General features: G+C 33.9%; 1 protein-coding gene across 2 annotated transcripts in view; it reads right to left on the bottom strand.

Moving 5' to 3' along the window:
* Syx7 (Syntaxin 7) overlaps window positions 1-12,172 on the bottom strand; it is a 30,404-nt gene that overhangs the window by 10,482 nt on the left and 7,750 nt on the right. Inside the window, exons 3-5 of one of the 2 annotated variants that reach the window (XR_012466185.1) lie at window positions 11,710-11,957; window positions 7,166-7,290; window positions 836-1,135 (exon numbers count right to left, since the gene is read on the bottom strand). Coding sequence is in view for 1 of the 2 variants with exons in the window: in XM_074178357.1 (XP_074034458.1) it covers window positions 887-1,135; window positions 7,166-7,290; window positions 11,710-11,957 (622 nt within the window). In the remaining variant the exon portion in view is untranslated. Of the gene's footprint in view, window positions 1-834; window positions 1,136-7,165; window positions 7,291-11,709; window positions 11,958-12,172 lie in introns of those variants that run through there. The other variant, XM_074178357.1, reaches the window with a different exon arrangement.

Raw genomic sequence — 12,172 nt, 5'->3', positions numbered from 1 at the left:
TTATTGTTATTTTTTCGCTATAGAGCTCCAATAAATGCGTGCGATGGCTGCTAATCATATAGGGAGAAGTGCGGCCTTCAACACGTCCCTGCGTTTTAAACCTGTAATATCTTCGAAAATATTCATTTAAATTACATGAAGTAATTTATATATTTATATATTAAATGCACTTAATTGGATAAGGATTAATGCTGTATTGCTCAAAATCGCTTCGTAAAAAAATGAAGGATAAAAACTTGTTATTGTGGTTTATTCCTAAGAGATAGACATATACCATTGCGGATTTTTTTGTAGACCTTTTTAAGGTGTACAATACTGTAGTACATTATTTTGATCTATCTCATAAAGTTCAGCCAGCGTTTGCAGTGTAAGCGCAAAAAAAATGTGTTCATTTACAACATCACATTAGAAACCTCTAAAATTGTCAGTGTTTCTCTACTATACTATGCATGCTATAGACATATCAACCTTCCTCTTGAATCACTCTATCTATTAAAAAAATCCGTTGGGTAGTTTTGAAGATCTAAGCAAACATAGAGACAGACAGCTAGAAGTGACTTTGTTTTATACTATGTTGTGATAGTGATATTCAAGAATTGAGTTCTCTGTCGATCCTATGAATGGCGTCTTCGTAAGGGGAGATGTCATCGCCCTTGAAATTTTGAGATTAATGTCATCGCCCTTGAAATTTCGAGATTAAAGTCAGAATTTCCAAGAAACATAATAAAAATATGTGGCCCTTCTGTGCTTCTGTAGAGACAAGCACCTATATTCCTTTCAATATTCATTTTCTTACTTGTACTTTCGTACTAAATATTGTAAATAAATACATTACCTCCAAAGATCCAATCAAGTTTCGGACTAACATATTTCTACCAACTTCAATTTATTTCAACTGACAAATGATTATTACTATGATAATGATCAATATAATAGCACCAATGATGGCCAAAATGAGCTTCTTTCTTCTGACTTTATTCTTATAAGTACCAGCTTCACGTAACTGCTGAGCCCCTTGACTAACAAAATCACTGGTCCTTTCCACACTAGCCTCGATGCTGTCAATAGTTTCGCCTTGTTCGTGGACCAGTGCACCTAATTCCTTGAATATCTGATTCACATCATTTATGTCACTCTAAAAAAAATATAAGTGATAATATTGGAAATGAAATAGCATTACTATAGAACAAAAACTGAAACTAATATAATGAATGTCATGATCAATCACCAATTTTTTACAATTGTAATCATTTCAACATCATATCTAATTCACGTGATATCAACTTTGATTCTTTACAATATATCGTTAAAACTGCATCTCAGAGTATCACTAAGAATCGGTAATTTCAGTCTGTAGTATTTTAGTGTAGCACCTGTATTTATAGTATTTAATCTCGTGATAAAAACAGTTTTCTCAATTTAATACGTTTCACTTTGGTACAGAAAAATGTTCCTTTTCTTTGTCATATATTTCATTAGTATATTCCAAAATTCAATATCTAATATCAGTATGGGGAATGGCAAAAAATTCCTTATTGAAACCAATTACAAAACTTCAGAACAAAATTGTATAAGTTGAACTACAGGTAGCCTAGTCAACTTGTGCGAACCAAAAAAAATTTTGATTTGTCATCCTTACATAAATTTGTTTTTCTGATTGACTCGGACGTTTCTTGATGAAGATCCATAGACGAAGATCCAAACTACACCGGAAACGATTTGATCTTCACAAACTTTAATTTCAAAATTTCACGACATTTCTCGCTATCACAGTAGCTTTTTCGTAGTGAATAAAATACTAAAAAAAGCAGATACTAAATACTAAAGAAAGCAGATTTTATCTTCGGAAACAAACAAAAAATCGCACGGTGCCAAATCTGGTGAGTGCAAAATCCACGAGTTGTTCTTCCACAACTCGGGCCCTTTCTTACTAACTCGTTCTCGCAGCGTTGCCAAAACTGACAAATACTAAGTCTGGTTGACAGTCTGACCCTCTGGAACCCATTCAGTCATCACAATACCGTTAATGTCGAAAAAAAAGATCAACATTGCCTTGAATTTTGATTTGATTTTTTTTATTCTGGGCGATTCAGGAGTCTTCCAATGCGTCGATTAATAATAATGATGATAATAATCATAATAATGTGTTTATTCCTTTGAAATGATAATTTAATAACAATGATATAGGAAACGTCAAGTAAAAAAAACATGTAGATTTTTAATACGGAGTTAATAAATAACAGAGATTACAGTACATTGATCACAATTATTTGGAAGTATACTCAAAATACTTATTAATGAAATAAAAAAACCCCTCTAAAAGGTATTCTTTAACTTTCCGTGTTAAAGTAGACATTAATGAGATACTCTTTTTATTTGAAGGCAGACAATTGAATAGCTTGGAGCCTGCTAGATACGGTGATTTTTGAAACAATCTCGTACGATGTTGCTGCAGTTTAGATTTCCGCTTTGTTTCAACATCGTATTGAAAAATCCACGTTTCGTCGCAAGTAATACTGTTTTTCATCAGTCCGGGATCTTCTTCTGACCTTTCAAGGAAATCTGAGCAGACCTGTTGACGCAAGAGCTTTTGTTCAGGAGACAGGTTTTTTGGCACCAATTTCGCACAGACTTTTGTCATGTGTAATTCCTCATGTAAAATTTTTCTAACCATTTCTTTATCGGCGTTTACAGCCTCGGCCATTATTCAGATGCTCATTCGACGATCTGCACGCACAATTTTATTGATTTTGGTCACTGTTTCCGGAGTTGAAATAGTGACAGTGCGACATGGGCGCTGGTCATCTTCAGTGCTCTCTCGGCCCTCGCTGAAGCTCTTACACCACTCATAAACACGCGCATGAGATAAAGAATTGTCCCAGTAGGCCTCTTGCAACAATTTATAGCACTCAGTCGAAGTTTTTTCAATTTAACGAGAACTTTTAGATTGATAGGTTGTTCCTGTTTTTCGTCACACATGGTTTTCGGCACGAGAAAAAAACACGTTCGTTTCAAATCGCTACTGCACAAATACTATAATAGTGACGAAAACGTGTTTTGGTACTATGAATATGTACCTGAGTACATAATCAATGAATATTCCAAAATTTTAAGATAAAAATGTTTTATATTCTATATAGAAACAATAAAGTTGCTTTGGAATTTGTGGTAGTTTGTTTTGTAATAATATATTTTCTGAAAGAATAAAAAGAAATATATTTATTCCACTAAATAAAAAGGCGATTAAAATGAAAAAATTATACAGTGTAAAACATTTAAGGAGGTGATTCCTCATCGAAAAAAAGATAGGATCTTTCATATAAAGAAATTTCATTGGAGCATCCCTTGTTAAGATACAGCCCCTTAAAGGGGGTACATAAAATTTGTATAACAATTTTTTTCACAAGCACTAAAAAAGTTACAATATTGAAATTAACCTGACGATTTGTACTACCAAAAAGACACTTAGCCAGAAATTTATTCGGTTTACCCCATGGTTGTAAGGGGTGGAAAACGCAACCCCTAAAATGTATTTCCAATGTAACTTTTTGTCTTATTTGTCTTATTTAAAAATGTATTTCCGCCTGTTTCATTCAAAACAAAAAATGTCTCTTTGGTTTTTTGCCCAAAGAGAAAATTATTTTAGGAACAACTACAGATATACATCGTCATAAATGCTAAAATACGAAACTAATCTATCTAGTAGGTCGCTATTAGCGATAGTGAAAATTAAATTGGTATGACGCTGTCAGTTTGTGAATTTTCGAAATTGAATTAATACTAAGTGTGTGTTGTTGTTCTGTTCTCAATTTGTTACTTTAATAATTCACTTGTTATTAAAATGGCAAATACACAAATGAGGAAATGGCTGATATGCATTACGTTTACGGTCTGTCGCAGGGGAATGGATTAGAAGCTTCTTAAAGGTATGCTGAAATGTATCCTCAATGGCAGCATCCTTTACATAGAATATTTGCTCGACTTCATCAACGATTACGAGAATATGGTTCATTCGACAAAAGAACGCAGGATTGTGGTCACCATCGAAAAGTACGAACACCACAGCTTGAGGAAGCAGTACTTAATTTGATTGAAGAACAACCTACTACCAGTACTAGAAAGATTGCTTTCCAGCTAAATGTTGATCATATGACGGTATTTCGAATTTTAAAGGAACAACTCTTATACCCTTACCATCTGCAACGAGTACAGGCACTGTTACCGCGAGACTTTCCGAACCGTCTTGAATTTTGCAATTGGATGCTGGAAATGATTAGAAGAAATTGTGACTTTCTGAAGACGATATAATTCACAGACGAATTTAGTTTTTCTCGGGGCAAGATTCATAATTTTCATAATTACCACATACGGCGTGATGAAAACCCTCACGCTATTGTCAAAACTAACCATCAAGAACAGTTTTCTCTTAACGTGTGGCTCGGAGTTATTGTGGATGATTTAATTGGGCCTCATTTTCTACCTTCTTGATTGAATGGTGAGGCATACGTTCAATTTTTAAGAGAAGTGCGTCCAGTACTGCTGGAGGAAGTTCCTTTGGGCGTCAGAAGGGATATGTTTTTTATGCATGATAAGGCTCCCGCCCATTTTAGTCAAGTAGCACGTCAGCATTTAACTGAAACATATGCAAATCAGTGGATAGGTCGAGGAGGATCACAGAACTGGCCCGCTCGATTCCCGGATTTCAATCCTCTCGATTTCTCTATTTGGGGCCATTTACAGCATTTGGTTTATCGTACTCCTGTTCGCAATGTAGAGGACTTGAGAAACCGCATCATTGATGCGTGCAGGGTAATCACAGAGACTCCAGGAATATTTGAGCGAATACGTGGCTCAATGCGCCGAAGTCTAGACGCATGCGTAATGTCTGAAGGTAGACATATTGACCATTTACTATGATTTCTACATGTTGTGTGTTTTGTTATTAATAAATTAGTTTTGTTTATTACCCTTTAATCGTTTAATGCAGGTACTAACTACAAAATAACAATAAATCCAGTTTGCATTTTATGACGATGTATCTCTGTAGCTGTTCGTAAAATAATTTTTTGCTATGAACTGGTTTATTTTTGGGCAAAAAATCCAAGAGACGTTATTTGTTTAGAATGAAACAAATAATTAAACAAAAAGTTACATTGGAAATAAATTTTAGGGGTTGCGTTTTCCACCCCTTACAACCATGGGGTAAACCAAATAAATTACTGGCTAAGTGTCTTTTTGGTAGTACCAAATGTCAGGTTAATTTCAATATTGTAACTTTTTCAGTGCTTGTGAAAAAAATTGTTATACAAATTTTATGTACCCCCTTCAAGGGGCTGTATCTTAACAATATTTTACACTTATTCAGTTACATCCTGTATAGATACTCGTCTCCTTTAAGAGAACAATATCGTAATAATACTTTTTTAAGGTTTGTATTTCAATTTCGAAATAGACAAATGTTTCCAAATTTTCAGTTGTTTCAAATGTTTTGTCCGTTTTAATGTCATATGTTTTTGTAGCTCTAAATCTCAATAAATATCTATTCTACTGTGTAATATTCTACTGTTCATTTGGACCAATTTTTTTCTACGAATTTAAATTGAACGAGGATTTGAGGACCGTGCTAGAGACCACGTGCCATCTCACAGCGTGAGGGATGGTGGAAGAACTGGGCATCATGTGATGAAAAGTGAATCCTCTACAACAGGAGACGTCCAGGACAGTGGTTAGACACCGATGAGCACCCCGGTCGAAACAAGCACCTGCTCTATAACAACGCCCGTCCGCACGTTTCACAAGTCACCGTACAAAAATTAAAGAACTGAGCGTCGAAGTTCTGCTTCACACACCATACTCCCCAGACCTCTCGCCAACCGACTACCATCTTTTCAAGCACTTCGATAACTTCCTCACCAGTAAAATCTTTGCCACTCAGGACCAGACATAATCCCGATCACCCAATTTTTATGCCAAAGGAAATTACCAACTTGTGCTACGTTGGCAAAAGTACACTGATTCAAATGGCGCTTATTTCAATTAAATTGAATGAGTATTCACATATTACAGTTTCAAGTTATCTCATAAAAACGGACAAAACTTTTGAAACAACCTAATAATAATGGTCCACCAAAGTGCCATTTTCTAAAATTGTGGAATATGCATATATGAATCAACCACTGCTTGAATGTTACGAGTTCAGGTCCATTGTCTAAAAAACAAAGATGTTAACAGATTTGAAATCTATGAAAGAACATATAAAATAAAAAATGAATGAAATGTTAAAATTATTGATAATACTGTTGTAAATCATGCCTGAAAGAAAATAACGCCGGCTGCCGCTGGTAGCCATAAACCAGGTGTGACGTGGCTTAGAGCGCGCGAGTGCACGATGATTCCCCGCTAATCGAGAAACAGCGAGAACAATGTTACCGACTTCGACAGAACTTCGGAGAAATTTCGACAACATTCGATTACGATATTTAAAGTGCGGTACGCAAAGTAATCTAGTGAGGCGACAGACATTAAAATAATAGTTGGAATTTTTAGTTGAAGTATTTGTGTATTTAAAGTGAAATAAAGTTAAGTTTGATTATTCAGTGTAGTCAATTATTGGTGAACCCACGGAAAATCACCAGGCAAAATATTTCTAAGTATCTATCATAGTTTGATAACCCTTCGAATTGGGAAGCTCCCTGCATGAAACTTGTTTGAATTCTCAACTCACAGAATAACCAATTCAAAAATTTATGAGGCATTTTGGAAAACGTCAACTTCGAAATATTTGCTAAGCTCAAGTGAAATTAGGCTTGTATTTTTAGGATTGGTTCTCACATGCAAGTGGTACTTCTGTTGCTCAAAAAATAATTATAAGGGCTATTTTTGATCTTTTTTAAAAATCCAATGGTAAGGAATATTTTAAAAAGCCTGGACTTAAGACTCTACCAGCACTCTATATTTTTTAATTATGTGTGTACATTTTCAAAAATAATAATGTTGGTGAAAGCACTAATCTTTATAATAATACAAGTTTTAAAAATTATTTTCAAATTTCATTAAAAAATATAACCAGATCCCAAATAGTACTGATGACAATATCTGAACTACCAAAAAATCTAAAATAAAAAAAATTGGCAGATTATCTCTTGTGTCCTTTTGGTAAACTCACCTCTAACTGCCTAATTGACTGTTCCTGTTCCTCTAAGGATCTCAAATCAGCTTCATCTTGCAACTGCAACTGTTGTCTTGAATCTTGCAATTCAATGAGTTGTCGATCTTTATTCATATATCCAGCTGAAAACAATTATTCATATAAGGAAAAAAATTATATTTCATTTGGGAAATTTCACAAGAATAATAAAAACCTAGAAGGCAGTTTGATCGTATGAAAAAGCTTATAATGTAGAGAAAATGTAATGAACGTTTAAAGTTTCTAATGGGTGGACTTTCGACAATTTTCACTATTGTGAATTTACTTCTTTATCATTTGTTAAAATTACAATTTTGAAAAAAATTTTTATTCATTCTATAAAATATGAGATTAGTAAAATTGTTTACTGGAAATATTTGTTTACAATTCGTTTTCAGATTTTCACTCTATTACCGGTATTATAACATAAGTGTGACAATCTAACTTTACCTTTCTCATCATTGATAATCATTTGAAAAATTTATCAGAAGTTTGCCGTTCGATTTCAATTTCTTCAGGACATTCACTAATGCTTTAATTTATTATTATATATATATATATATATATATATATATACTTTGACTATTTCAGATATACTTTGTTGACGTATCGATAAACTGTATGTGTTTCTAAAGATTAAATAAAGATTAATTTAATTAATTTAATTTAATTAATCCTTCAGATTGATAGGCATAACTTTTTGATTGAGTTAGTATTTTTGTAAATTTATGGTCACTACGACCATTCCAAACTCTTAAAAATATATAAGGTTTAAAACTTGTTGGATCCTATACAGGGTGTTCCTTAAACACATGCTAATATTTAAGGAGGTAATTCTTAGACCCATTTTAAGAAAAAACCTTCCTATGAACGTATGTCCTAAACGCCTTAACTTTTGAGATACAGGGTGGCAAAGTTTTCAAAAATAATCAGTTTTTTAATAATAACTGAGATAATTTTGTAAACATCTTTGGCATATTTGGTACATATGTTCCATGCCTCAAGGCGCATTTTCTGATGTACACAAATTTGTATTTTTTCAAACAGTGGCATCCCTACGGGTTTCGCATTGAATATTTTTGGGGAAAAAGTACTACGCCAATGCTTTCTTTTCAAAATAAAATCATTTTTAAAATCCTCATTTATTTTTGAGAAAATTTGATCTCCTGCTATTTCTTTGTCCGACGCATGATTTTCACTCAAAAAAATAAAAATCGACAGAAAGCAAATTAAGAAATTAGATCAATTCAAAAATGAATGAGAATCTGAAAATTGCTTCTTAACGCATTATCAATTCCCTAATAATATTTGAAAACATAATCTGCAAAAAATAAATTTTTCACAAAAACGAGTTTTATTTTATTTTGTGACAGTAAGTCTAAACGAATAGCACAAATTTGTTAATTAGTAATAATACCAAAACGGATTATAAAAATTGTTGGAAGTGGCCACCTGCACTTAGTATGCATGCTTCCGCCCTTCTACGCATGGAATTACGCACCCGTTCAAATATTCCCGGCGTATTTCGTATAGTTTCACACGAGGCAACTATTCGCTCTCTTAAATCTTCTAAAGTATTAACGGGAGTTTTATACACAAGAGTTTTAAGGTGACCCCATAAAAAAAATCTAAACTGTTGAGATCGGGGGATCTTGCTGGCCATTGCTGAGGTCCTTCGCGACCTATCCAACGATTAGGATAAACTGTATTTAAATGGTTTCGGACAATTACACTGAAATGAGCAGGGACGCCATCGTGCATGTACCATATTCGATTCCTTAACGCAAGTGGCACATCTTCCAATAACCCAGGTAAGTCTTCTTCGAGAAAGTGTAAATAAGAACGACCATCAAGGCGTCCTGGTAGAAAAAATGGGCCTATTAGATGATCACCTATAATTCCTGCCCATACATTAACCGAAAATTGGTGTTGGAAATGGGTTTCGGTTATTGCATGGGGATTTTCTTCAGCCCACACATGATTGTTATGGAAATTTTGAATGGCATTTCGAGAAAAATTTGCTTCGTCTGTGAACAAAATTTGTGTCTCAAACTGCGGATTTAATGCAATACTTTGTAGATACCACTGACTGAAGTTCACACGCTGTGGAATATCTCTGGGGAGTAATGCCTGCACTCTTGAAATATGGTATGGGTATAACAAAAAATCAACCAAAATACGCCAAACAATTTGATGACAAATATCCAGAGTTCTAGCGATCTTCCTCGTACTCGTCTTAGGATGTTCCTCAATTTCTTGCAGCACCGCTTCCTCAATTTCAGGAGTTCTTACTACACGAGGTCTACCTTCCGGAGTCCCTTTCTTGAAACTACCAGTTTACCCAAGTCGACGATGAATATTTGAAAAGGTTCGGCTATCTGGTAAGGCATGATTAGGATATCTTTCCTGATAAATGCGCCTGGCTTCTGTTGCATTACCATCGGCAAGTCCATATACGTAATGCATTTGCGCCATTTCCGCATTCGTATAATTTACCACATTTACTGATATTCAGAAAAACCGCGGACTACCAAAATAACTTCAATAACACTTCAAAATCAATCAAAACGCGCTGTGACAGTTTTTAACACCAACACCTTACTTTAAACCAACATCAATATTAGCTACTGACGTTTGTACATACAGAGAATTCGTTTTTTATTGCTATGGTGGGTACGCTGTTTTTTCTGCTTTTAATCTTTAAAAGAAATCACATATCGACAAACTCCATATTTCCAAGAGGTGCAGTAAATTAATTTTGCTACACGTCATTTATTCCAGGATAACTAAATTTATGTTTTCAAAAATTATTAAGCGGTGCTGCGTTATCACGTAATTTTAATTGAGAACAGTGCATCTGACAACAAACAAATACCTTTTAGATCCTCAATTATTTTGCAACAAATCTGATCTCTTAGTTTGCTTTCAGTCGATGCACGTTACCGCATCAGATTTTTAAAGAATTTATCCTTAAGTAAAGCGATTTTTAATTTTTTGAGCGAAAACCATGCGTCGGACAAAGAAAACCCAGCAATGCTCAAAAATGTATGGAGATTTTAAAAATAATTTTTAATTCAAGATAAAGCAGTGGCGTAGTATTTTTTTCGCCAAAAATATACATTTCAAAACTCGTACGTACGCCACTGGCAGAGAAAATTAAGAAAATTGTACATCAGAAAATGCGCCTTGAGGCATGGAACATATGTACCAAATATGCCAAAGATGTTTACAAAATTATCTCAGTTATTATTAAAAAACTGATTATTTTTGAAAACTTAGCCACCCTGTATCTCAAAAGTTAAGGCGCTTAGGACATACGTCCATAGGACGTTTTTTCCTTAAAATGGGTCTAAGAATTACCTCCTTAAATATTAGCATGTGTTTAATGAACACCCTGTATATGTGTCTTCATGAGGGACAATGTTAAAAATGTTTCAGATAGATAGATAGAAACTCGAAGAACAGTGAATTCTTCTGACAGTTAGGAAATTAATTATTATATGCAAACCTATATATAGCAATCAATTTTCAACAAAATACAATCAAGTAAACATATGCAAATTATATAAAATACAATAAAGGCAAAACTATCTTCATAAAACTCGACAAGTGCATAATGAATTTTATCTAGCCATAAAGATTTCACCGTTTTCCTGAATTTCTATGTAAAGATATACTGGCAGGTAATTGCATATTTTTTGGCATAATATATAATAGATTTGAGGTTAGAGTACTTTTAGGTCTTATCAATGATATCGTGGTTATCCTGTATTGTGTTATAGATTAGATGTGGAAACAATCTCGGTACCATATTTTGTGTACAATACATATATTTCTGAAATGTTATTGTTTAAAAACATCCAAATAACTTCTTGCATAAATTCAAAATTTGTACATCAAACAGAAAGGGGTATATTTTTAGAAGAGATTAATTTTTGGGAAGGAAATGTTTTGGCTTTCTATTTCTCCATCTTTATACAAAAATATGAAAGAAAGATTCCCACACTTTTTATATGAAGATGGAGAAGAAGAAAGCCAAAGCCTTTCTTTCCCAAAAACGTTTTTTTTTAATATTTTCATATTTTCACTTGATAGTGGACTTGTGATGCACAACATCGACACCAAGTGCTTATCTTCAAGATCACTTGGAGATCGAAACACGTGTCGAGGTGTTAAAATAACGGTTTGGTGTTGGGATAAAACTTGGTGATCCAAACACGTGTCAAGGTGTTAAAATAACTCTTTGGTGTTGGAATAAAACTCCAGAAATATTCGTTATTAAAGGAGTCATTACTTTTTAGAGCTTCCAAGTAATATCGATTTTGGGATTTTTCATGACTAAAATATTAAAAAAACCTGATATGATTTCCAGAACTCCCATGAAGTTCAGCAACATTCAACAGTAAACAAAAACGTCCCTTATCTGTGACATATCGTTCATAGCATCGTTAGTAATTGAGTTACCGAATGACAGAGCTCACTGTGACAGACTTCTATTTAGTGGAAATAGTAATATAACATACCGAGATGGGGTTCACCATAGACTTGAGCCTTAGCTTTATTAACTTGTTCCTTCTCTTTGGAAGCTGTGCTCCTCTGTACTTGCTGAAACATATTCAAAGCACTTGTGAATTCATCTTGTAATCTCTCTCTCTGCATTTTCCTCTGCCTTTGCTCGGACTGAGATAACGAAGGCTGAATTGTGCTGAGATCTTTGATGTATCCATTTGTATCTTTCACCAGCTGTTGAGTATAGTGTTGAATTGAATGCCTGGAATCAATAGTTATTAGTAATTTAAAAAATCAAGACTGATCATAGAAATCAAGAAGAACAATTACTTTATTCAAACGAGATGTACGTGGAGACCCTAAAATAGCTCAGAAAAACCACTAGTATTGTTTAAATAGAAATTATTAGAAAAGTAGAAATACAGACTTTTGCCGCCATCTTTTGGAACTTTTTTAAGTTTCGGGTTTTCAGGTCAT

Source organism: Leptinotarsa decemlineata, unplaced genomic scaffold (assembly GCF_025532065.1).
Source record: "Leptinotarsa decemlineata unplaced genomic scaffold, Ldec_3_MD MMD2_tig00003736_RagTag_RagTag, whole genome shotgun sequence".
In the NCBI taxonomy this organism is placed as follows: Eukaryota; Metazoa; Arthropoda; class Insecta; order Coleoptera; family Chrysomelidae; genus Leptinotarsa; species Leptinotarsa decemlineata.
The sequence above is the reverse complement of the archived record's forward strand: the minus strand, read 5'-3'. Positions and strand labels throughout refer to the sequence as shown.